General features: G+C 33.8%; 1 protein-coding gene across 1 annotated transcript in view; it reads right to left on the bottom strand.

Annotated features, from left to right (window-relative positions):
• The window catches only part of SI (sucrase-isomaltase), a 74,529-nt gene that overhangs the window by 39,020 nt on the left and 7,822 nt on the right, over positions 1-27,687 (bottom strand). The window contains 13 exon segments of the mRNA XM_055127725.1: positions 2,472-2,643; positions 4,694-4,811; positions 6,937-7,021; positions 8,750-8,863; positions 11,747-11,866; positions 11,947-12,078; positions 17,048-17,173; positions 19,252-19,364; positions 20,286-20,385; positions 22,356-22,527; positions 22,883-23,034; positions 23,639-23,748; positions 24,486-24,603. Of these exon segments, the coding sequence (XP_054983700.1) occupies positions 2,472-2,643; positions 4,694-4,811; positions 6,937-7,021; positions 8,750-8,863; positions 11,747-11,866; positions 11,947-12,078; positions 17,048-17,173; positions 19,252-19,364; positions 20,286-20,385; positions 22,356-22,527; positions 22,883-23,034; positions 23,639-23,748; positions 24,486-24,603 (1,632 nt within the window).

Genomic DNA, 27,687 nt, shown 5'->3' with positions numbered 1-27,687 from the left:
TAATTAGTTTATATAATATTTATTTTAAAATATACTATAGCCTACATTATTTTAAAATACATTACAACATTTTTTATATTGGGTAAATTTACTATAAATTGTTATATATTGTTCAAATTTTTACTGATATTTGACTTGGTTGTTTCTTAGAATTTTACTCTTATTGAATCAATTTATTCTAATTTCTTTATTAGTCCATTAAATTAATTAAAAAAATTTTTTCATTACAATTTTTGTCAGTTTTGCTTTGCTTTTAGTGAAATAATGTTTAGGACTGGAGCCATAGGACAGTAGGTAGGGCGTTTGCCTTGCATGAGACTGACCCTGGTTTGATTCCTCCACCCCTAACAGGGAGCCCAACAAGCTATGGAGAGTATCCTGCCCGCACTGCAGAGCCTGGCAAGCTACCCGTGGTGTATTCGATACACCAAAAACAGTAACAAGTCTCACATGGAGACATTACTGGTGCCTGCTCAAGTAACTCAATGAACAATGGGATGACAGTGACAGTGATACAGTGACAATTTTTTCCTCCAAATAAATCCATCAATATTCCATTATCTTAAGTGCATTAACTTTTTATGGTTTTCTCCCATTTGCATTCATTCTATTATTTTAATTTTTTGTATTTTTATTTGTTCAGTGCACTGTACAGTCTTCACCCATTGCCTTTGTAGGTATTGAAAAACACAGCATTGCAATGGTTCTCTCACCAACGCTATCAGTGTGGGAAACTAAGAATTTTCAGGGGTAAATTCTGTATTTATGTATTTGTCCTACCCAGGAAAATACAGAAAGAACTTTAAAACTCGGAGACACAGGTGAGGGTCTGGCCTTCCCCAGTCCGGATCTCAGATTTCTCCTAAGGCACCCCAAGAGTGATTGCTGTGCCTCTTTATTACTGAAACAAGCAAGGCTATGCTCAGGGATAATAAATCTATTTTAATAACATTACTTAAGATGTGACTGGAGTAACAGCACAGCGGGTAGGGTGTTTGCCTTGCATGAGACCCAACCAGGTTCGATTCCTCCGTCCCTCTTGGAGAGCCCAGCAAGCTGCCAAGAGTATCTCGCCCCCACGGCAGAGCCTGGCAAGCTACCTGTGGCATATATGATACACCAAAATAATAACAAGTCTCACAATGGAGACATTGCTGGTGCCCACTTGAGCAAATCGATGAGCAACGGGATGACAGTGATACAGTGATTTTTGTTTGGGCCACACACTGTAGTGTCCAAGATTTACTCCTGGATTAGCAGTCAAAGATCATTTCTAGGAGAGGTTGGGGATTTGGGGGAACATCTAGGTGTCAAGGATCAAACTTGGATCCACCACATGCAAAGCATGTGTCCTGTCCTTTGTACTATATTTCCAGGCCCTCCATTTGTTTTTATTTCATGTTCACTTGATAATATGCTCCTAATTTCAAGTTTCAGGACTCTGTGTGTATGTGTGTGTGTGTGTGTGTGTGTGTGTGTGTGTGTGTGTGTGTGTGTGTGTGTGTATGTTTGCTCTGTTTGGGTTTGAGTTTTTAACTCAGTGCATATGGAAAAAAGAGCAATGGGATTAATAAGTATCTAATAGATTTAACATATATTTTCTTTTGCAGTAGACTTCCTTAAGAGTTGACTATGATTATCGCAGAGTTCATGTATTGCTTAAAATGAAAAGACTTGTCAGATGCCTTTGTTTATAATAGTTTTATATAAATATTTTCTATTAAAATTATCAAACTTTCTCTACTCTTTTCCTTTATTTTTGATTAATTATCTAATTATTTTTTTCCCTTCCAGATGTTGCTGAGGACTTTCTCTGGACTCTGTGCTCAAGAATCACTCTGGAAGTGATTGGGAGCCATATGTCATGCTGAGGATTCTAATCAGAGTTAGTTGCACATAATAAAAGAAACCTAAATCCTCTCCAGCTTATTATTATTTTTAAAGCAGAGTAAATTACTTTCTTAAATCCCAAATGAAAACCTAGATTGTTAAATTTATTTAGGATTTGATTATCAATATATTTGAACTTTGCCATCTTATCTAGTGATACTTTTTATTAATAACCCTTTTTTGGTGTGTGTGTGTGGGTGGGTGGGTGGGGGGTGCTTGGGCGATGCCCAGCTATGCTCAGATTTTCTTCTTGGCTCGGAGCTCAGGGATGACTCCTGTCATGACTCCTGGCCCAGGGGACCATATGGGGTGCCGGAGATCGAACCCCAATTGGCAAGTGCCTTACATATTATATGATTGCTCCCATCCCAGAATTATCTTGATCTTTACCCACTCTACAGGCCTGAAACTTAACAGCATTCATATCACTATTTTTCTCATAAATTTCCTGAAATTTTCTCATGAATTTTCCTAAATAATTCTGTGACATATTCTTAATCCTCTTACCAAATATAATAAATGTACTAATATATGCATATAATTCTGAGCTTTTATAAATAACATTGTATGAAACAGCTTACAAAAGGCATTCCAAATAAGCCAAACTCCAGCATTGCTGTGATAGACCATTCCATTTGCTCCCAGGAAGCAGTATTGTCTCCCAACCAATGTGTAGCGTGCCTTCCATTTCCAGCGAAAGTTGACCGAGTTAGAATAAAGCTTCTCTTATTAGGAAAAACTTTCTCAATAGCTCTAAAAGTAAAATAAGAGTAATAAGTAAGAATTGGTTAAATATTAAAATTTAATTTCTAAAACTTTAATTTTAATTGCCCATATTACACGTCCTAAAGCCAATCAGTATTCAAAACTATTTTTATCAGTTTTGATTTTGCTTTGGTTCATTTTTGTTGTTTAGTTGTACTCAGAATTTGCTCCAGTCTCTGTTCAGGGATGACTCCTAGTGGAACTATGAGGTCCATATGTGGTACTGGTGATTGAACAGAGTCAATCACATGTAAGGCAAGCAAGGTAGTCATTGAACTATATCTCCAGTTCCTAATCTCTTATAATAAATTTGGACATACCTATACATTTTTACCTAACTGCATTTTGATAAAAAACAGAAAACTAAACTATTTAGAAGTTATTCTTATTTATTTTACTAATACGAATTGCTTTTTAAAAATTAAATTAATATTGATTATACTATTACATGTTTTAAGTATTACTATAAATCAATTTCTATATGTACTAGATTAATTTCATTTTAATAATTTATCTATATACTTTACCATTGAATTGAAAAAATATACTTCTTTTACCTGAACTATATTACCTAATTTACATACACATCTTTCTTTCACACTTTAGTATCATTCTCATCCCATTGTTCATCGATTTTCTCATGTGGGCACCAGCAATGTTTCCATTGTGAGACTTATTGTTACGGTTTTTGGCATATCAAATACGCCATGGGGAGCTTGCCAGGCTCTGCCGTGTGGGTGGGATACTCTGGGTAGCTTGCCGGGCTCCCTGAGAGGGGTGGAGAAATCTAACGCGGGTCGACCGCATGCAAGGCAAACGCCCTGCCGCTGTGCTATTGCTCCAGTTCACACTTTAGTATAATTGGTAATATAGCTTAAAAGGTGTTTTTCTTTTTAATTGCATTACATTTGTAAAATGCATTTTGATACAATTTTATGACACAAATTCATGATACAATTAAATGCATGAAGACCAGTGTCAGGGTAATAGTTACGATTATGATATTACTTACTATCGAATGAGTTACAAGCATTAGGAAATCAATTTTATTGTAACTTCAATATGTAATTTCTAAATGATTTCTACATGCTTTTTCATCAATGTGCCTCAAAAGTGAAGACTACTATTTATTAAAACTCTTGCATTTGAAAAACCATTTACAATATACTATAGAAGCACTCTTTTACTAGACTATTGTGATATTTTGTGCTGTTCATTTGTTTTTTGTTGGTTTGGTCTGGTTTTTGCCTAGCAGTGCTTTTTCCTGTCTTTGCACTTATTCCCACGGCTTTGAGGGCCATCTGCGGAGCCATTCACTGCAATCCAGTGTGCAGCATTTAAAAGTTATGCAATATGTGGTGCCTGGGACCTAATGCAGGTGAGAATGATACCCCTAATCGTGAAATTTTTGCTTAGAACAAAATCATATGTATAAATAGTAAATTGTATCTAATGATTTTTAGAGAAGTTTACATAGAACAATTTTCTAAAATAATGCAGTTAGAAACGGGAATTGAGGAGTGGGAGGAAATGGGAAAGAGCAATGTAAAGTGGAGGGATTGATGAATACTCTGTAACTTTAAAATAATGACTTTGTTACTATTGAAAACTATGATATCTCAATTTTGGAAAAAGTATTGATCACAAGTAAAAGTGTTGTTAAAAAGTAAAGTAAAATTCCACCTAATTTAGTGTACTGTGAATAATCTACTTTTTATATAGATTTTGCTATGTCCTATTCCTCACAAAAGTTTCATGTAAAATTTTATTAATAAAACTAAAGTAGGTAAAATATTCAACATAAAAATCCAATATGAATATTTTAATTATGAAACAAGTAAATTAAAAATAAGTGAATAGATGCCACATAGTCTGTGTTCTCCAAACTTTGAATGTGTAAATACATGATCTGTTGCTTTCAATGTTCTTCTTTTCATTAAAATATCTTTCTTTGCCTTCTTTATTTTCAGTTTTACATTAGTAGAAAATTAAGTGTTTTGAAAAGAAATGTGAGTGCTTTGGATTAAACTGCACTTACTTCTCTGTGGCTATGGCCATGCTGTACCCGTACAGGCTGTGGACGTCGTACTGCTTTCCCCAGTGCTGCACGGCGTCCATGCAAATGGTCTTGGCATACATGACCTTGTCGAGAATATCTTAGATAAAATGTGGAAAATATTTTAAGGACATATTTTGCCATTTCAAATTGCGTAACTTTTAAATGTTGCACACTAGAATACTGTGAAAGATAACATTTTAAATGTAACATTTGTTTCATTTCCACTTCTGTTGAAAAATCATTAGATTTGTATGTACTAATAATGACCTGCCTCTGAACTTCCGTAGCAAACAAATTTATAAGGAAAATGTTATTAACATTTCTTTACAAATCTGTACATATCTATTTTACTTCATGTGAAAATCTATTGTAAACTATCTTAAAGTTTAGTACAGATTTGTATATTTAAATATAACCTTGGCATTTAGATGTTACAGCATGTAAGATGCTTCTAGACATTTCTTACACTCAGCTGGCCCAGTTTGATACTTGACAGTAAACTCTTAGCATTGCCAGGTCTGACACAAAAAATCGTACACACACACACATTCTACACATGTAGACTTGTTAGTTACAAATCATTCAAATACTGCTGTTTAATTTTTTATTGTGTCTTAATCTTAGTTTTACATAGTATTACAGGATTTGTAAAATTTAGTGTGCCTTAAAGAGATATCTTGCCTTGGTGCCAGAAGGAAAGTACAGTGGGTAAAGCACTTGCCTGCATGCTAACCTGGGTTGAATCCCAGGGCCCCATACGGTGCACCGAGCCCATCAATGAGACTGAACACAGCCAGGAGTAAGACCTGAATGTAGTCAAGTGTCACACCCCCAGATAGAAAAACTACAAATATCTAATTTTCAAAGTACACACACATATATTCATAAATATCTATTACCCACTTTATTGATGAAACTTATTTTAGCATTCTGTGGTTTGTTTGGGGGTCATACCCAGCTATGCTCAGGACTTAATGCTTGTTCTGTGATTAGAGATTTCTCCTGGCAGTGCTCAGGAGACCATATGTTGTAGGAGAGATAGAACAGAACATGTCTACAGGTATAAAACAAGCACCTTTACCTGGCACTGTTTTTTGCCTGGAAATGTTTTTCATTTTATTTATTTATTTATTTATTTATTTATTTATTTATTTATTCATTTATTCATTTGTTTGTTTGTTGGTAGAAGGATAAGGATGGGGGTGACATCCAGTGGTGGTCAGGACTTACTCTTGGCTCTGTCCTCAAGGATCACTCCTAGCAGGGCTCAGAGGCCACGTGTAGTGCAGGGGATTGAAACAGGTATTGCCCAAACTACTTCTCTGGCCCCTGAAACTATTTTAAAGAATGTGCGGGGTATAATTATATTAGACCCCTAGTCAAATACTCATGAAATAAATATGATCAATTAAATTATGATTTTTAAATAATTTAATTTTATTAATTAATAATAGATAATTCACCAATTATAAAGATATCAACATGCTATATTGTAATACTTAAAATTTATATGTAAAATTATCTTTTTTCCTAGATATAAATATTCTCTTCTCTTATAGCCTAGTTCTCCCTCTGGGAGAACCTGGCAAGCTACCAAGAATTTTCTGCCCACATGGGAGAGCCTCACAAACTCCCCATGGTGTATTCATATGCCAAAACCAATAACAATGATGGGTCTCATTCTTCTGCCCTGAAAGAGCCTCCAATGCAACATCTTTGGGAAGGATGAGTAAAGAGAGGCTTCTAAAATCTCAGGGCTAGGACAAATGGAGACATTACTGAGACCATTCGAGAAATTTGACGATCAACGGGATGATGATGATGATGATGATGATGATGATGATGATGATGATAACAAATATTTTGGTCAAAGTTTCATAAGCATTACAATAATTTCAGGTTCTCAAAAATACTAAAGTTTGTGATTACTAAAGAAATGAAATGCAGGGGCTGGAGCGATAGCACTGTGGGTAAGGTGTTTGCCTTGCACGCGGCCAACCTGGGTTTGATTCCCAGCATCCCATATGGTCCCCCAAGCACCGCCAGGGGTAATTCCTGAAAGCAGAGCCAGAAGTAACCCCTGTGCATTGCCGGGTGTGACCCAAAAAGCAAAAAAAAAATGAAATGCAGATAGATCTATTATTCATATGTATGTAAATTTACTATTAATCTAGGAAAATTTTGCATAATCTATAGCAAATACATCAACAAATGAAATTTACCTGGAGTAAAAGGTGGATAATTTAGTTTGTTATCACTGCATCCTTTTGTTGAACCATGAACAAAGCTGGAAACTTCATTCATGTCCTTAATAAATATAAAGTTAAAAAAAGCAATTTTTCACAGTTATAAATCATATAATAAATTATTTCAAACACTTTATAAATAACAAATTAAATAAATGAAGTATGTTCAGTTTCCTCATCACATTATAATATACAGCAATGCCTATTTATGGAGAAACAATTCCATGCTTATTGTTAAAATGAGAGAGAGTCTCTTATTCGCATGCCTGGCTGTCTTCCCCGGGACCCTCGGAGGGGATGGGCTCCAGCTTCCCTCCCCGCCCCTAGCAGAGCTCCTGGCAGCTGAAGACCACCGGAACCTAGCCACAGCCATGCTCAAGGCCCCTCTCCACACATTCAGACAAGACTCACACATGAAGGTACTGGCAGAGGAATCCAGGTGTGTGTAATCCCATCGATGGCCAACATTCAGAGACTTAAAAGCAAGCTCCCAGAAGCGCTATCTTAGAACCTACTTCTCCCTCTGGGAGAAACTAGCAAGCTACTGAGAGTTTCCTGCCCACATGGGACAGCCTCGAAAGCTTCCCATGGTGCAGCCATATGCCAAAGCCAGTAACCAGCTGAATCTCATTCCCCTGACCCTGAAAGAGCCTACAATGATTCCTGAGCGGAAAAAAAGGAGTAAACTCTGAGTAACACTGGGTGTGACACAAAACAAAAAAAAAGGAGGGGGAGTAAGGCTGTTATTCTGAATGCAACTAACTAAATACATCTTTTATGATCAAAATAGGCAGGTTTAATATATATATATAACATATATAATAAAGTTATATAGGGCATGGATTATCTAATAAGTTACATTGTATAATTTCAAAGGCATTTGGTTTTATTCATCTTATTATCACTGAACTTTAGGGACTAGATAATATTTTATTTATACCACCTTATAGATGGACTAAGTTCTATGATTAATCCTATTTTGAATATGACATGAGTGATAATCAGAGAAGTTAAATAAGATGTTTCAAGATTATTTGAAGGAATTCAAACTCGGGTAAACACATATGAATCAATGTTATTGTATATAACATACAGTATGTCATATCATGATTTGTGATTCTTCAAATTATCCTACTGATTATTTGAAATAATGACATTAGGCAAGAAGTATATTTAAGATACCTTGGGACTATTTATTACCTTTATGTTGTTTCATTTCCAAAGTTTACTATTACCATCTAATCTGTACATACACAAAATAGCATCTATAAATAGATTGTATTATGTGAGATTTCATGAGGAAAACATTAAATGTTTTTTATTTTTTCTGTACTTTCTGAAAAAAATTATAAATTTTGGGTGTCCTCACTAGAGCTGTTCAGAAGCTCAGAAACCACCAGATCAAATTTTAAGGTGCTTGTGGAGTTACTTTGAGCCACCTGGAGCGTTGGGAAGGCCGAGAAGAGAGAGGCTTCTAAAATCTCAGCGATAGGAGGAATGGAGGGGTTACTGAGCCCACTCGAGAAATTGACAATCAACGGGATTTCGTGATTCGTGATTGTTAAAACATCATCATTTGAAATAGTCACTTACTTTGTGGTTTGCCTGTCAAATTGATGGGCAGGGCTGGAAGGAATTGGGATGGGGAGAGAATCTGGGATCACTTTTGTACAGAAGTTGATACTAGTGGAGTGATTGGTGTTGAATTATTGTATGCATAAAACTCAACTATTAGTAACTTTGTAAATTATGGCTCTTTAATAAAAAATTTTAAATAAAAGTCACTTACAATCCAAAGTCCATCATATTTCACCTCCTGATGGAAAATGCTGCATTCATTTGCCCACCAATCTATGCATTTTGGATTAGTGAAGTCAGGGTATACTGTTAATCCTGGCCATACCTAGAAAAATGATCATTCATGTCCATGTATTAATAAAACAAAAAAATGAAAATTCAAATTTATTGAATAGAGAATCATAGTTAAATTAGTTTATTGTTATGCGAAGTATGATACATGCATCAGTTGTTTGGAATAATCATAAGATTACTTTAAAATATATATGAGAAAGAGATATTAATGAAAGTGAGTGACATCATGAAGTCTATTGGATGAAAAAATATAAAGAATATGAAATGTGAGGTCCTAGAGAGATAATACAGAGGTCAAGACACATGCCTTGCATGTGACAAACCTTAATTCAACCCTGACACTGCATGTGGTCCCCTGAGTCTGCCAGGACTGATTCCTGAGCAGAAAAAAAGGAGTAAACTCTGAGTAACACTGGGTGTGACAAAAAACAAAAAAAAAAGGAGGGGGAGTAAGGCTGTTATTCTGAATGCAACTAACTAAATACATCTTTTATGATCAAAATAGGCAGGTTTAATATATATATATAACATATATAATAAAGTTATATAGTGCATGGATTATCTAATAAGTTACATTGTATAATTTCAAAGGCATTTGGTTTTATTCATCTTAATATCACTGAACTTTAGGGACTAGATAATATTTTATTTATACCACCTTATAGATGGACTAAATTCTATGATTAATCCTATTTTGAATATGACATGAGTGATAATCAGAGAAGTTAAATAAGATGTTTCAAGATTATTTGAAGGAATTCAAACTCGGGTAAACACATATGAGTCAATGTTATTGTATATAACATACAGTATGTCATATCATGATTTGTGATTCTTCAAATTATCCTACTGATTATTTGAAATAATGACATTAGGCAAGAAGTATATTTAAGATACCTTGGGACTATTTATTACCTTTATGTTGTTTCATTTCCAAAGTTTACTATTACCATCTAATCTGTACATACACAAAATAGCATCTATAAATAGATTGTATTATGTGAGATTTCATGAGGAAAACATTAAATGTTTTTTATTTTTCCTGTACTTTCTGAAAAAAAAATTATAAATTTTGGGTGTCCTCACTAGATGTGTTCAGAAGCTCAGAAACCACCAGATCAAATTTTAAGGTGCTTGTGGAGTTACTTTGAGCCACCTGGAACGTTAGGAATCTAAGCCAGAATCCCCTGCATACCAGACATTCACCCCAACCCTTTAAAAAAGCTAATCTTCTTAGTGTCAAGAGCTAATAATTTTTTAATAAAATTTTTCAATACAATTTTGACTTTGATGAATGCTTTAAAAATGATTAGTAGAGTAAATTTGATACTGGCAATGGGATTGCTGTCAAAATATTCTAGGCCTGAATTTAATCTAATAATAACTTTCTAAATCTTGGTGCCTTCATATCTAAAAATATGGTGTGGAGTGATAGTTCAGCAGGCAGGGTGTTTGCCTTGCACATGGCTGACCCAGGTGCGATTACTAGCATCCCATATAATCCCTTGAAACCCACCAGGTGGGATTCCTGAGTGCAGAGCAAGGAATAATCTCTGAGCATCACCAGGTGTGACCCAAAAAGCAAGAAAAAAATATGTAAATATATCTAAAATACATATTTTTAAAAAGAATAGTCTTTATTGTTGCAAAGAATGCTATAGTAAAAATGTTTTATGTTAATATTTCCTATGGTTATATTTATATAAATTAAATTCCATTTGACTAAATTAAAAGTGAAGTTGTACAAACCAATGTGTATAAGCGTTATAGATTTTAAAGTTTAGAGTTGTTTTCAAAACTATATTCATATTTATTAAAATTTAGAAAGTAGGCAGTTTCTGTAATTTGGCTTTTACTGTTTGATATTAGGAATGTTACTTGACCACTTCTAAATTAAATTTCTTTAATTAAAGTATCTTATTCTTTTATTGACAATGTTAAAAATAAACCAGAAAACTTAATACCAAAAATGCAATTACCCAATTTACATATGCAATTATTTTTATCTTTTTAGATAATATTAATAAATCAAGTTATTGGTTATACTGTGTTAGTTTTGTTTTAATTAGACATACTTTAAATTATACTAAGGTTTGTGATTCAGAAATGTATGCAAGTATTTATATTATTTAGAATTATATTATATTTAGAATTATATATAATTAATATAATTAATATAATCTCTTGCCCGCACGCCTGGCTGTCTTCCCCAGGGCCCCTCGGAGGGGATGGGCTCCAGCTTCCCTCCCCGCCCCTAGCAGAGTTCCCGGCAGCTGAAGACCACCGGAACCTAGCCACAGCCATGCTCAAGGCCCCTCTCCACACATTCAGACAAGACTCACGCATGAAGGTACTGGCAGAGGAATCCAGGTGTGTGTAATCCCATCGATGGCCAACATTCAGAGACTTAAAAGCAAGCTCCCAGAAGCGCTATCTTAGAACCTACTTCTCCCTCTGGGAGAAACTAGCAAGCTACTGAGAGTTTCCTGCCCACATGGGACAGCCTAGCTAGCTTCCCGTGGTGTAGTGGTGTATCCATATGCCAAAGCCAGTAACCAGCTGAATCTCATTCCCCTGACCCTGAAAGAGCCTCCAATGTGGCATCATTGGGAAGCCCGAGAAGAGAGAGGCTTCTAAAATCTCAGGGATAGGAGGAATGTAGAGGTTACTGAGGCTGCTCCAGCAACTGGATGATCAATGGGATTTTGTGATTCGTGATTTGTGATATTATATATGTGCATATGTATGTGAAAATTTATGCCTTTATAAAATGATTTGGGAAATACAGAAACATCCTTATTTCTAAAATTTCTTTCTTAAATTTAAGTACAATATCTACACTTAAAATAATTATCACAAAATATTTTTATGACAAAAATCAAAGCAATAAAACCTTAATTAATATCAGATTTACCTCTCCAATAAGTGCAGTAGTCCCATCTGCTTGATATACCCACACTTGATCTTTATTTCCCCTCTCATAGGTTTCATATGGTGCCCCACTGGTGCGAGGAGTTATGGAAATTGCAGGGTCCTGGTAATAGAAAGGAAAAAATTATAGGAAAACTGTTGACTTAGTAAATATTAAAGTTGTATGAATACGTAAATCATTACCAAAATTATGACATATTTCTGTCCATGGTCATGCAAATCTTTAACAAAATCAGGAAGTCCATTATATGTTTCATTGTCATAAGTAAAGTCTTTCTTGTTTTCCATGTAGTCAATATCGGTGACCTGTGTATCCTAAAAATTGACAAGCATATTTTAATGAGTTGCACTGAGAATACTAAACTTTACTGAATATTTAATATATGTAATTAAAAATTATAATTTTTTCATTTCATTTGTAATAAATAAATTAAGGATTCAATAATATCATTATACAGTTATTTTTCTAATACTATAGTAAAACAAATTAAATGATTATTCACTATATATACTGTGACATATACACTTTAAAATAAAAAAATAAACAATGTAGAAATTACACTGAACTTTTACAACACTGAAATATATATATGCTTTTAAAATAAAAAATATTTGAAAACAAAATATAATTTTGTTCATCATTAACCATATATTCTATTTTAATCTACTTAACAATCAGTCTCAAGATTTTAAATGGACATTGGGTGGCGTTTGGGCATAAAATAAACTTTTTTTATCAAAAACTAACATAATGTAGGATATAAAAAACATAGCATGATATACAACTGTGTATCTCATGATGATTCCATTTAAAAAATAAACAAGAGAAATTTAAAAAATTAATAAACTTTTATTATAATGGATAGTAGGAGAAAGGGTCAAGATGGCCAAGAAGAAGAAACTAGGTATCCATACTTCTATAATACTAGAAAATTTTACAAAGAAATAGATCAATAATACAGAAATCTACCTTGCAAAACTCTTATCAAGGGACACAAGAAAAGACAATAATATGAATTGAAGAAAAAGAGGGTCACCCTTGCCCAGTATAGAGCAGCATGATGTAATAGAGAAAACATTTTTGAAATGAATTTTGTCTTAGAGAATGGAGGGGATAGGTTACAACGAACACTAGAAACACAATCCTACAATATCATACTTATAAAACTGGATTAGTATGAAAGAAACTATGAAGCTACAAGCAGGGATTAGACACCAGCAGGCAATATCTTGGTGGTCTCTCTCAACCTGGCTGATAAGCGCCATGTTAGTGACTGACTCTAAGAGCGAAATACTGAGAACTCCACTTATCCCCAGAACATAACTGAACTAGCTAGCCTGTAAGTCACTTATCATAATTATTTTCTTACTTTAGCAAACAAACAGATCTTTCCTTTTCAGTCCACAATCTCCATCAGCTTACATGGTGTCACTCCTACCAGTAGTGCCCCCTTAGCTCACAATCAGAAATAAGCTCTGAGCACTTCCTGGTTTAGCTCCAAAGCAACTAAACCAAAGAAGTCACCTGTAGAGTTCCCAGTGAATAGCTACTTGATAAGGAGGCATCACTTCCTAATGTATTCCTTAGTATCCTTGGAGATATTCTATGATGGAAATCCCAGCTTCATCTGAAACCCACACAAACTTTGATTCTATAGCTGTTTCCAACTCTGTGTATCCAACTCAGTACTTTTTTTATCTTTGTATAAAGTTGACAGAAATCATAATATGGAGACCTCATCACCTCCAAGCTTGCTCTAATTCCGAAATCAATTAATAATGGACACTTGTGACTGAGTACCACTGGTGACTATCAGACTTATCAATCTTGGTGAACTGGTGGCCCTAGGCACTACAGTTTTGAAACATAGGATCAAACCCTAGGTCAATTTATTTATTTATTTGTTTATTTATTTATTTATTTATTTATTTATTTTTAATGTGGATAGGTCATCTTGAGGATGTTTAGGAACCAGGGATTTTTTTCTTTTTAATTTTATTGAATCACTGTGAGATTTTTACAAGCTTTCATGTTTGGGCTACAATGTCACAATGATCATACACCCATCCCTCCACCAGTGCATCCCCCACCACCAATATCCCAGGTATACCCCCCCCTTTCCCACCCTCCCCCTGCCTCTATGGCAGACAATATTCCCCCTACTCTCTCTCTACTTTTGGGCATTATGTTTTGCAACACAGACACTGAGAGGTCATCATGTTTGGTCCATTATCTACTTTTGGCATGCATCTTCCATCCCAACTGTGAACCAGGGATTTTTGAGATATAAAACTACAAAGTCTTTTTCCCTTAAAATACATATTCCACTGCTATGAACTATCTCCTTGCCTCCTACAATCTGAATGCTTGGAACTTGGTTCATAAGTGTCTCCCAAGTATCTGTGGTTTTTATTTCTTTATACCTCGCTTATTAAGCTATAATTTTGTACTAGTAACACGTCGCACCTATAGTCTTGAATCTTTGCTGTAGCTTGGAGCACCTCAAATTCAGCTCCATCGGCCCAGAAAAAAATATGTTTTCATGACATAGGGCATTTCCAAGGTTAATTATTATGGTACATTTGCTACTAAGTGCTAAGAAATGTAAATTCACTGATTATCGATTCATTGCTACACTTATTAGCACTTTATATGTGAATCCTTTGTTCCTGCATGGACTACTTGATTTTGACACTACAACTGGGCAGTAGAAACTGTAAACTGTGGGCCAATACACATATCTAATCTATAATAATGCTAATAGCTGCATCTTGTGAAATTTGTTACTGCACTTGTGACTACAAACTCCTTGTAGTCACTCAGATCCATTAAAGCAGTGGCTAGCATTTGAGATTTTTGAACCCCCGCTATCTAGCAAAGCCCACTTGAACACAGTTCCTTACCCTGCCCTTTTGTGGCATGAGGCATAGGAGGGGAAATAAAGACAAAACAAAAAACTCACTATAATTGTAGATAGTGAAGACAGTCAGGAAGGAAGGCCAAGAATGAACGAAGGGGCCAAGAAAGGTAGTACTTTCAGAAAGGACCAATGTCCTTTCCCCTCACCTCCTTACAGTGGTATGATTTCAATTAAAGATTGGTTCTCAGTTCCTGTTGCCTTTAAGTATTTATTGTTTATTTGCTATTCAGGGAAAATAATGGTACCTGGTTGGGGAAAGTGACACACTGGTGGAGGGTGTGGTATTGGAATATTTTGTCTGTTTTTTTGTTTTTGTTTTGGCATGAAATTCTGCCATTGTTAGTATTCCAAATCATGTGTCTAAAATAAAAATAAAAAGATGAGATAACAGAAAGGTGATTAAAAAGTAAAGAAGTGAGCCAGAAAGAGAGTACAAAAGAAAGGGTGTTTTGCCTTGCATTTAGCTGATCTATATTCCATCCCTGGCACCCCATATCATCCTGAGACCACCAAGAGTGATCCCTGAGTGTAGAGCCAGGAGTAAGTCCTGAGCACCACCGAGTGTGACCACAAAACAAAACAAACACGCAAAAATAAAGAGGAGAAAATAAGAATGTATTAGACAATAACAAAAGAAATAAACTCTTAGGGACAATAGGAAATACACAAGGGAAGACAGATTAAATAAGGGTGAATGGTTAGAGGAGGTCTTAGCTGGGAACGTTGTTGTTTGATAGGAGAGACACACACTGAGATAGAAGGTCCACAGACTGGAAAATAAAATTAGTTCAAGCAGAACAAGCAGAACTAATACAAATTGCAAACTAAATGATAAATAACCAAAGTGGGAAATAGATTAATTTTTTTAAATTTTATTGAATCACCGTGAGATAGTTACAAGCTTTCATGTTTGGGTTACAATCTCACAATGATCAAACACCTATCCCTCCACCAGTGCACATTCCCCACCACTAATATCCCCTTTCGGAAAATAGATTACTTGAAGTCACAAAATAGCCTCAAATATAAGGGGAACAAAAGAAAATACACATCCCTGGAGAAGAGAAAGGAATTATAGATGTAATTACTACATGAATAGCTAAAATAATCTATTCTCCAAGATTTGAGGGAAAGTTTATTACATTTAGATGACTAACAGGTGAATGAATTTAGACAAACATTTTAAATGCATTTAGCAAGAAATAAAAAACAGCCAAATAGCCTCCTGTTTTAAAAACATTCAAATGACAAAAATGAACTGAATTCTCATAGAAAAATGGCAACAAATTTTTTCATATCAATAATTTCTCAAATGTGTCAGGCTAGAGATATATGTTAATGCCACAAGCCTTATACGCAACTGATCATACGAGTATGATCCCTGGAAGCACATGGCATCCTGAACATCGACGGATGCAGCCCTGAAAGGTCCCAAGGAATGCCCTGGAGATCACTAAGCAGCACCAAGGTGGCCAAGGAAAACCTTGCCATCACAGAGCCCCAAAAACTTTGTTCCACGGAACCTGGCATGGAATTATTGACCCAGTTGGCTATGAATTGCTAATAAGCAATCACAAGCCACCAGAGCTCTGCTTACAAGGTCTCCCTCCTAAAAAGCACTGTAGCACTGTAGCACTGTTGTCCTGTTGTTCACTGTCTCCATTGTGAGACTTGTTACTGTTTTTGTCAGACTGGAAACAACTAGAGTTTGTAGGCATGTGGTAAAGAGAAATTTTGTTCCTTCAGTATTGGTAGGAACATTGTCTGGTTTAATTTTTATTGAAAACAGTATGGACATTTTTCCAAATCAAAAAAATAGACCTTCCATATGACCCAACAACTGCGACTTCTATCATAAACTCCCAGAACACACACAGGAAATAAGTCAAAAAGTCATGTGAGTGGTTAGAGAGATAGAACAAAGGCTAAGGTGTTGTTAATTGCAATTTGATCTTCAGCACCATGAGCACTGCCAGGAGTGACTACTGAGAACAGAGTTAGGAATAAGACTTAAGGTCTGGTGGTGCTCAGGGGACCAGATAGGATGCTGGGAATCGAACTTGGGGTGGCCATATGCAAAGCAAACGCCCTACCTGCTGTACTATTGCTCCAGCCCCCAATATGACTTTAAAATATACACACATTAATACTCTTATAATCCAATATTATCTCTATTTAAAAAATTTAAATAACTGATAATATATTGGAGTAATACATATTATAAATAATAATTTATATTATAAATAATAAATGCTATATATGATATAAATGTGTATGTAAAATCATAGCATTTATGAATATCTTTGATATTTTATATAACAAATAACTTTCAATATATTTTTAAATGCCTTCATTTAACTTACATATGGTATACCGGCATCACGATTTCTTTTTACCACTTCCTTCACTACATCCAGTGACGTATAATTCCAGCGACTCAGTTGGAATCCAAGACTCCAATATGATGGCATTGCAGGTCGTCCAGTGAGCTTGAAATAAATAAATGGTTTATTAAATATAATGCATATAAAATGGAGAAGTATTAATATTTTCCCATTATGTTGTCTCTGAGTGTTTACTAAGTTTACATAATTTATGTGTCCTGGATATTTTATTAGAAATTTTTTCACCTCACTTATAATTTGTTGATCTCACTTATCTGTGCAATATAGACTACTGGATGAGGAAGTGTATTGTAATAAAAGAGAAATGCTTAGAACATCCTTGACCATAGTGTTTAGAAAGGAGACACAGAAGGAAAGAAATTAAAGGTGGTAGAAGAGAAAAAGAAGTAACGGATTAACAGACATCAAGGTTTCAGTTATACCAGTTATCTGATTGAGGGGGTATAGCCATATATCCAAAACACAAATTAAACAGAACTAAAAACACGAGAGCTAACCACTGAAACTTTGAAATCGGCCTGCAAAGTTGATAGATGGGTATTGAATGGAGGTTGGGATGCGAAAGAATCTGGGAGATTAGGAAGGCTGTAGGAGGGAAGGTTGCACTGCTTTCGGGATTGGTGTTAAATTATTGTCTGCCAAGAAAGCAACCTTGAAAATCATGGGGTTTTTAATTAAAAACAATTATAAAATTAAATAAAAAATGAAAAAAACCTAAAAATTGATTAAAAAGTAGTTAGCACTTAAAGTATAATACAATAATGTACGTTTTTGTCAATGTGTATAAAAGTCAAAGAAAATATTATAGCTCAAAGACAGGAGAAAAGGAAATTATACCATCATGTTAGTACTTCTCTACTAAAAAATAAATGAATGAATACTCCATATCTTTACTTAAATGGGGTCCAAATGGGCTTCTTTCTTTTGCTCTCCCTAGGTGACTTTCTCAAACTCACTACCAGTATCAGTGTCTCAACACATCAGAGAATATTGTGCATCTGGAAATATGGGTGCTTTTAATACTAAAATTTTCACTCAAGACTGAATATTAGCTTACCTTAACATAAGGGTGAGAGATTTGTATTCTCTAACTTAGACATCACCACATAACACATGCAAATATATAGAAACAATGATTCTTCATTATGAATATAATAAAAACTAGTATGTTATTGTAAATAAAATAATTCTATTAGCTATATCCTATATGCTATATGTAAATAGTAAACACTTTAAATTAGAGTTGAATAATATAAAAAGACAGGTTTTAAAATTTTACTCATTGGTATATTTTATAAATTATCTTCATATTGTGCATATCTATGTGCATAATTTATTCTTTTAAATTATTAGGAATTGTACATTTTATATTGCCAGGGCTCTCCTTGGGTGGTGAGGGGAACTCAACCCACCCCCTCCAAGGTGAGGACACCTGGTGAGGACAACCAGGTGCAGGGGCAAGAGACCGAATATCCCTAACTTACATATTTTTATCATCTGAGTAAAACTGAGCCCGAGACATGAGAGGTGAAAAATTCAGGAATTACCTTGAGTAAGATTCTATAATTTTGCCCACTCAAGTAAATCTACGAACAATGGGATGACAGTGATACAGTGATGCAGGGATATTCAGGTAATCAATTTTAAGACATATAATTCAAACTCTGTTCAAAATCTGTCTTTCTAAATTAGAGTTTCAAAGTCAACTTTCCTGAAGTTTGACTATTACATATTAACAAGTGAAACTAGCTTTCCTCAGATAGGCACATCCTCTAGGGCTGATCAAAATGGTGTTTGTGCCTTTCCATTATTTCTCAGCAGTCCTTTAGATAATTCACTTTTTTATGTCATCAAAATAAGTTAGATACTAGTAAATGTTTAATATGACATAAAGTAATAGTTTCTGACCTCATTTGAAAGGAGAAAGAAACATCTTAACAACTGAGTTATAAGCATTTAAATAGTTCTACTGTATAGAAAAATATACCAAATATTTAATTAGTCATATGTGAAAATGATGCAAATTACATTCAGTTATGAAAACAAATATATATTTACAAACTAATTTAAATATATCACACATTAATATTTGTGTTTAAAACACAATTCATGAAATAAAAGTAGGTCAAAAACACATTGTATAAAACAAACTTGAATCATACCTCTTGGTACTGTTGAACTACTTGTTCTGGAGTATCTCCTAGAAAGATGTAAAAATCCAGAATGCCACCAGTCACTCTGTAAGTTACGATTGGAGTAGGCTGGATAAAAACCTCTACAAAAAAAAAAAAATCGCAAAAACCACATGTAAACAGTAAAAAGATACATAGTAATATTATTATATTAATATATTATTAATATATTAATATATTTAATTTACTTAATATTAAACTATACATAAACTATACATCTTAAATGATTTTTCTAAATAATTAAGAGAAAAATGTTGAACATAGAAAGTATATAGGAGAAAAATAAAGTATCACCATCTATAAATTTTATTATACATGATTTCAGATTTTTTTACACAGTATACAAAAGTCTCGGAAATTGCATATCAACATATAAAGTATACAACCTTTTAAATTAAAAGGGCTTCCTTATTAAAATATATTTGAATTATTTTATTGCATACGTGCTAATAAATTGCATTATCCAAAGTAACTTCCAAAAATTTTATGAATATTTTAAATTTAGTTTTACTATAAGTAAATTAGTAGCTGTCTGGATAGTCATGCAAAAAATTATATGTAGTACATTTATATTTTTATCATCAATGGTATAAATATTAAATGTAGGAACCACAGTGATATTAATAAAAAATAAAAACTTCTATTATGCTTGTATTATAAACTAAAAACTTATTTTTTCTAGTTCTTAATCTCCATACTGACCTGTTTTACTGTTATTTGTAGAAATGTTAACAAACAAATCTACAGAAATGAAACATTTTTTTCTCTGTGTGTGTTTAAAGGAGCTATCACTGGAAAACAAAGTGACTGTCCCAATATGAACAACCATCTCTGTACGAGAAGCACTGGTGTGCAAAACTCGCTCCTGTATTACAAATTATAAATTGTTTATAATAATTTTAAAAGTTAAATTATTTATAAAAACTATAGAATTGGAATAAAAAGCCTAGTTAAAATTTAATTTTAATTTCATTTAGATATATTGTTAGATAAATTATTCTTACCCATTGCATTGCTGTTCATTAAGAAAACACCAAAAGACTTTCCAGATGTATCTTCAATGCCCATGAAAAATGTTTGATGGCCATATAAGTTATTGTTATTCTATATAAAAAAATTTAAAACTTGACATGTAATCATTTAAATAAGATTGTAGTTTATACTTGTATGATAAACTAAAAACTTAGTTTTTCTAGTTCTTAATCTCATGTTATCTAATTTCATGTCAATTAAAACTTGACATGTAATCTACATTAAATTAAATTGTAGTCTACAGTGATAGATTTAATTTTCTCTTTGTCCTATATGAAGCATTGTAGCAGAATCTTATTTAAATTATTGAATTGTTTTTATACTTTTATTGATAAAATTTATAGTAACATATGCATCCTGCTATGAATAAAATATTTTCATTTTGTTTTGTTCTAATTGAACTGTAGCAAGTTATTCACAATAGTAATTTTTATCCATTATTGCTCATGTTTACCCAGCATCCTACAGAAAATTCAAAGATGATACATGCCACATATAATTTTTACAGTGTGTTGGTGAGAGCTGGTAGTGGGTAAGCTGGTAGTGGATGAATGCAAAATGGAAAAGGCATTGTAAGATGAGAGAAAAGAGCTTTGTTGGTTGATTGAATATGGAGGTTGAAAAGGAAAAATGTGTATAAAATAGTTTTTAGCCTATTATTTATTAAAATAGTGATACTGTAAATAAAAATTGGTAGATTGGTAGAATATTAATAATTATATACCAAATGACAGTATTCAATGCAATTTATTAATTGCAGGAATGTATACTTGTTCACATAGGCACTTAAAATCAGAAACTGCTGAGTAAAAACAATTGTCAATCAACAATTTTTTAAGGTTAGGGTCTTTTTGATGAAGGACCTCACATTGCAGAAGTATATAAAAATATATGTTATGTACTGTCCACTGTCCACTGTGGAAACAGTGACAGTAAAACAGGGAGGGTGCTTGCCTTGCATGCAGCTGACTGGGATTCGATCCTCAGCATCCACTATGACCCCCAAACCTGCCAGGATTCAACCTTGAGCACAGAGCAAACACTGAGAACCACCAGGTTTGCGCCAAAAATGAAAAACCAAAATGAAACAATAACTGATACACTGTGATCATTGACAGTAATATTTCAACGAGGTATTAAAACATAAACCCTAATTCTGCTCTAGGGAGTTTAGGAGACAGTATTATAAGTGAAACATAAAATCAGCAGTAAGTGGCTTATATAAACGATAAAGATGTTCATGTATAATGACTATAAATCAAACAAACTTCTATTTGCATTTTTGGAGGAATACCTACATAGGAAAGAGGAAGATGTGAGTCAGATATACAATAGGATGTACAATTGATGCATATATTAATCAAAGTCATGTAAGACAGGTATTTGAATTATTTTGATATAATTATTAGCTATTACTTGGTTTGAACACAAGGATTTTTAAAAAGTAGATGATAAATCAGGGGTCAGACAGGCAACACAGCAGGTGAGGATCTTGCCCTGCACACGTCCAATACTTGTTTAATCTCTGACACTATATGTGGTCCCTAGAGCCCTATCATGAACTGATCCCTGAGCAGAGAGTAAGGAATAAGCCCAAAGTACCACCAATGTGTCCCCTAAAGCACAAAATAAACAGGTAAAACATTGAAAAAAATCGTAAGAAAATAAGCTGAAATTGGAAAATCTGTTTAAGCAGTCAAAACAATTATAGGTAACTTAGGGCATTGTTATCAATCCCTAGCCCCACAGTAAACAACTTCTGGATCAAGTATCATTGATATCAAATAGTAGTTTGATAGACAATAAAGTATGCTCAAGTTTTGTTACAACCAAAAGTAGCTGAAGGGCAGAAGTGATAGTCCAGGCATTAGGAAGCTTGCCTTCTATGCAGCCTATTAGGGTTCAACCCCAGCTCTCTGTGTATCTCCAGCCCAGCTTCTCTTCCCAGAAGCCCTGAACACAGCCATCAGGTGTGGCCCCCAAACCAAAAACAATAGCAAAACAAACAGAAAAAAGCAACAACAATAAAAGTAGTTCCTTACATCACCAGGTAGTTGATCACGAGTAAAAATCGGCCATGTTTTCCACTGTATATCATGACGAAATCTCTTATGAACATGTTCCCCGAGTCCATACATGTACTCACTGGGGAGTCTGGTTGATATCTGTAAATACTGGTCAGAGTACACGAGGGGGCCAATGCTAGTGTCAAACCTGTGCCAGGAAAGAAAGAAGCAGGTTTCCTATATGTATAAAATGTTTTTCAGAAAACAGGTCTGTGCTTGCATCTCTCAGTATTTCATTCTAAATATATCAATTCATCATTTATTAGAAAGCAGGAATTATGCTATACCCAAATAGAGTATAACTAGCACATGTATAGTTCATATTTATAATGTTTTATCCACAGTATATGAAATTTATTTATCATTATTATCTTCACAAAAAAATACGCTCACTACTTTATGGAAGGAGACATTCTTTCTGGAAAAGTCATGAGTAGTAGTAACAAGATAAAATTGGCGGGTCACTTATATGTAAATAAATGTAAAAAAAGAGGGTTACTTACAAAGTTTTATTATTGCTTTTTCTAGAAACTTTTATGCTAAATGGATTTTCAGTAACTTTCACGTCATACAATGTATTAGAAGCCGGGGGTCCTGAAAAGTCTTTTACAAACTGATGAGGAACTTCAAATCTTTTATTATTTGGATCAGTAATCTGTAAATTTTGAACAAATGAGCATACTATTACTTAAAATAGTAAGCTATAAACTTAGTAATTATATGTATTTGCTATTAATATACTCATAAGCTTGATTTTAATCTTATTCAAAGTAAACTGTATATATTATAAAAATTAAATAGAATATATTGATTTATAAAAGTGCTATATATAAATATTTTATGAAATCATTGTAATTTTAGTAAATATTTGCTGGTAGATCTAGATATTGTGACTATTCTTACTGTCTTTCAGTTCACCCCATTGGAAATTCTATGAGGATGTAGATAGTGTAACAGTTATCTCTTTTCAGACTTTAAATTAAACCATTAAAATTATTAAATGTCTTTGAATATTCTTATCAGGGCTTTGCATTAAATTGCTTACATGCACTGTATTATAATGTTTACAAAATATCTACCAGAGGAACAATTCCTTATACTACATTTTAGCAAACTCAAAAGTCACATGTCTAAATAGGCCTTTAATCATGAATTATTTTTTATTTAGAGGGAAAATGTCTCTGCAGGTAATAGATATGCTCATAGCACGTATTGTTTTTAAATAAAAACTCTGATAAAACGAAAATAGAAAGACAAACCTTGAACCGAAAACGATTTGGTGTCTGACTTTGGGTTGTGAGGAGAAGACTGGTAATATCATCGCCAAACAGTGTAGGTGAAGGTCTTCTTTTTAAATTGGCTTCAAAATCTTAAAAAGATACAAAAATCTGTAATAATTTATCACTTTAATCATAATGACCAATAATTATTACTGTCTTTTATGTTTTATAAACATAAAAGACAGTAATAATAAAAATAAAAACCGATTGGGTTCACTACAAATAAGTTAATTTTTATTTTCAAGATAATCTGCAAAAAAAGTAATAAGATCAATGTAACCAATTAGAGTTTTCTTTCGTGTGTTTGCTTCCTTGGCCACACCTGGCTTCACTCAGAACTTTCTCCTGGCTCTGAGGTCAGAAAGTCACTCCTGGTGGTCTCTTGTAACTCTCTGTTGAGTGACAAGCCCCCTACTTGCTGTTCTCTCTCTTCAACCCCTCCTTTGAACATTCTAATGTATGTGCTTATACTTTGATTCTATTTAGTTTTTCCAAGAAAAAAATTTAAGTTTTCCAGTCTACTTAAAATTTGATAGATCACCATGACAAGAACACTAAATTTAGTTATTCATTGGTTTGGTAGTCTCACCCAGTGTTGTTAAGCACTCAGGACCCGGACTCTAGATGCCAGGGTGAATCACTATACCAGCCAGATATAGTGCCCTGAGCCCACCATGAGTGATCCCTGAGCGCAACAAGATGTGGCACAAAGACCCAAAACAAAGCAAAACAAACAGAACATAAGTACAAAACAGGGCAGTGTCAGTTCTATGTGGGGTGAGCATTTTACCCACTCTACATCTTGCAGAACAGGATCAATTCTTACCTATATTTGGTTTTGAGATTTTTTCAACAATATATCCATGATTATCTGCGAAGAAGCACCAGGGAATAAATGAATAATTCAGGGGCTTCCAGCAACAGCCTCGCTTTGCACAAAGTGCCTAAAAAAGTTTGAAGAAATGATATGGTTTGTACTGTTAGTCTCTATTTGGGGAAAGGGGAGTTGTAATAACACCAGGCAGTGTTCCAGGCTTACTCCTGGCTCTCTGCTAAGGGCTTACTCCTGCTTCTGTACTCAGGAATCACTGCAGTAAAGGCTCAGGGGACCATATTGGTGCTGTGAATCAGAAACAGACTAACTGCTACAAAGTACACACCTTACCCCCATACTATGGTTCTAGTACCTCAGTATGTTTGTTTAAACATCCACTTATTCCAATAAGTTCTAGAGCAAATCCTCTGTTATTTTTAAAGAACCCTTATGTAGTGTTTTTTAATAAAACTATAAATGTAAGTTTTCAAGGGATTAAAAACAAAGTGTATATGTCTCTGCACAATTGTTTATAAAACCCATATACCTACTTCCCTATCTGCCTTGGTAACCTCAGTTCTGACCTAAGCATCTAAGAATTCATCTTGCTTAGACATTGTCTATCAATTTGTTTGGTTTCTTTATATTCTACATATACTGAAACCATTAAATTAATTTTATTTTCCTTTCTGACTACTCAAATATACTTAAATGGCTCTTATTTCTTTTATTTATTTATGTATTTATTTAATTTGGATTTGGTTCTGGGTCCCACCCAGCATGTGCTCAGGGCTTACTCCAGGCTCCGTGTGCAGGGATGACTCCTGGGAACCACGCGGGTAACCTAAATCTAACCCAGGTCAGCAGTGTGCAAGGCCGTCTTGACTAACTCCAGTCCCTCCTTTGCTATGAGATTAATAGAGATAAAACATCTGACTTTCCTAGTGCCATATAGACATATAAAATATAGATGGTGGCTATACTGATCAGACCATAAGAAGCACTTCTGTGTTCAAACCACTGAGAAAGAATAATCCAAATAGTTCTCCTTAGGCAACTTCAAGAGGAAGTACTAAGAACTATGACTGTGCCTACCCACCGTACTAAAACTCTTTCCACTCCAATTAACTGCAAAAAAAATATGTTTATTTGATAAGTTAAAATAATTACACTCTCAGAGTTTGATATTATCAGCTTAATATTTGAATGTACATATCAGTATATACTACTGTTGCTCACATGCTTTAAAAGTTACTGTCCTATGGATACTAATATTATGTAAGGTATCTATTATTTAAGGTATCTATTCCCAGTAATCAGTAGATTGACACACAATTATTTAACTTATTTTAACGAGTTTGTGTGTCAGGTGTTGCAACTAGTTTCTGTTGTTACACACCTAGTAAACCAAAGTACTGAATTCTTAATTTTCTGCTGTCTATGGAAATATTTTGTGAAGGTAAGAAAAATATTTTCTATGAAACGTTTACTCACATGGTGATACCATGTATGAACTTAGCTGCAACTAAAATTTACTTTATATGAAAGTGTACAAACCTTTTAAAAACCATATTTTAACTAGACTGTTTATCTTAAATGATTTAAAATCTCCATGATGTTTTGTAGCTGATGATATGTAACACTGTATATAGAGAAAATTATATATATATAAGTTTCTTCCTCTTTTAACAGTAAATTAAAATGCTACCATACATGCATACCCACGTACACACATGTACATGTATATTGAACATTGCAATAAATTGAATATATTTTAGGAGAGTCATTATCTATTAAAATCTAAAATGTTTGAGGCAATTTTTGTGTAGGTATTTTTAATTCTCCTAGAAATACTTCAAATAAAATAGCTGTGCAAAATTTTCACATTTGGAGGGTATACATCTGACATTTCTTCTGCTTATTCCTGAACCTATACTTAGTGATCATTCCAAGTGTGGCTCAAGGAACCAGATGGGCGCAAGGAATAGAACTCAGATCAGCCATGTGCATGGCGTGCACCCTACTTGCTGTACTATCTCTTTGACCTCTAAGGTCAAAGATTTTATTAGGGGTTGTTAAAAAATAAAAAATCAGAATAAGGCATATGTTTAATATATAAAGGTAGAAAAGATTATAAAATATAAAAGCATTATTTATGCAAAAAGAAAATATCTAATATATATTATTTTATTTTTATCAAAAATTTTATAGATACAAAGTATCATGTCAATAAGGCTTCTCCGAAGACTATTATTTTCATTCTTTGCTTTATCTATACATCTTTTTTTCATGAGTCTTCATCTTTTATGAACAGCTGACATTGGATTTTGTTTACATTCTAATAGAGCATTATGTCATTTATCTAATTACATCTGCAAAAAACTTACTCTCAAACATATAGGATCTTGACAATTCATGTGAAGATGAACTGTGAAAAAATTACTTTTGTAAAACTCACAGTGTGTGGTATTTTATCATAGAATTTCAAGATAACTAACACACACTGGGCCTATTATAGATAGTTCTTACATTAATATTGTAAGTTAATATTCTTTTCTTAAATACAAATATATATTTCAGTTATATGTTCATATTGTAAGCATGATCTAGCAATATAACATTTAATATTAACAGCAGGCAACAAAATCTGAAATTATAGATTTTAGGCATTTGGATTTGATATTATACAAGATTTTAATTTTCCTACTAGATTTAATTCAACATTGTTTCAATCTTGTGTTTGGACAATATTAATAAAAGATAATATCAGGACAATTTTTCCCAGTGCGTCACAGTAAAACCTGATATCTGATTCTCTTTTCAGTAAGAAAAATATAGAATTTACTACTACTGGTAGTAATAGAAGAAAAATATCATTGGTTTGTAATTTTCATGGAAAATTAACTCGAAAAGTAAATATAGAGAGAAGCGGCAGGAATTCTGGTGAGCAACACGGCCCAGACAATGCTCCGGACCCGAATCGGGGCCAGCAACACTGGGGGGCTGGAAGGAGGAGGTGCCACCAGCACACCTTCTCCAGATGGAACCCTGGCGACACTGAGCAGCAACTAACACGGCTCCAGGATTCAGGACTGGGACACATCCGAGCCGCGCGGCCGCGTTAGCTTTTCTAAAACCTTTTAGACCTTTTCTAAAACCTGAAAACATACAATCTTTTAATGAAAACTAATTATCAATTGCCTCCTTATTAGGG

The sequence above is a fragment of the Sorex araneus genome, chromosome 2, assembly GCF_027595985.1.
Source record: "Sorex araneus isolate mSorAra2 chromosome 2, mSorAra2.pri, whole genome shotgun sequence".
In the NCBI taxonomy this organism is placed as follows: Eukaryota; Metazoa; Chordata; class Mammalia; order Eulipotyphla; family Soricidae; genus Sorex; species Sorex araneus.
The sequence above is the reverse complement of the archived record's forward strand: the minus strand, read 5'-3'. Positions and strand labels throughout refer to the sequence as shown.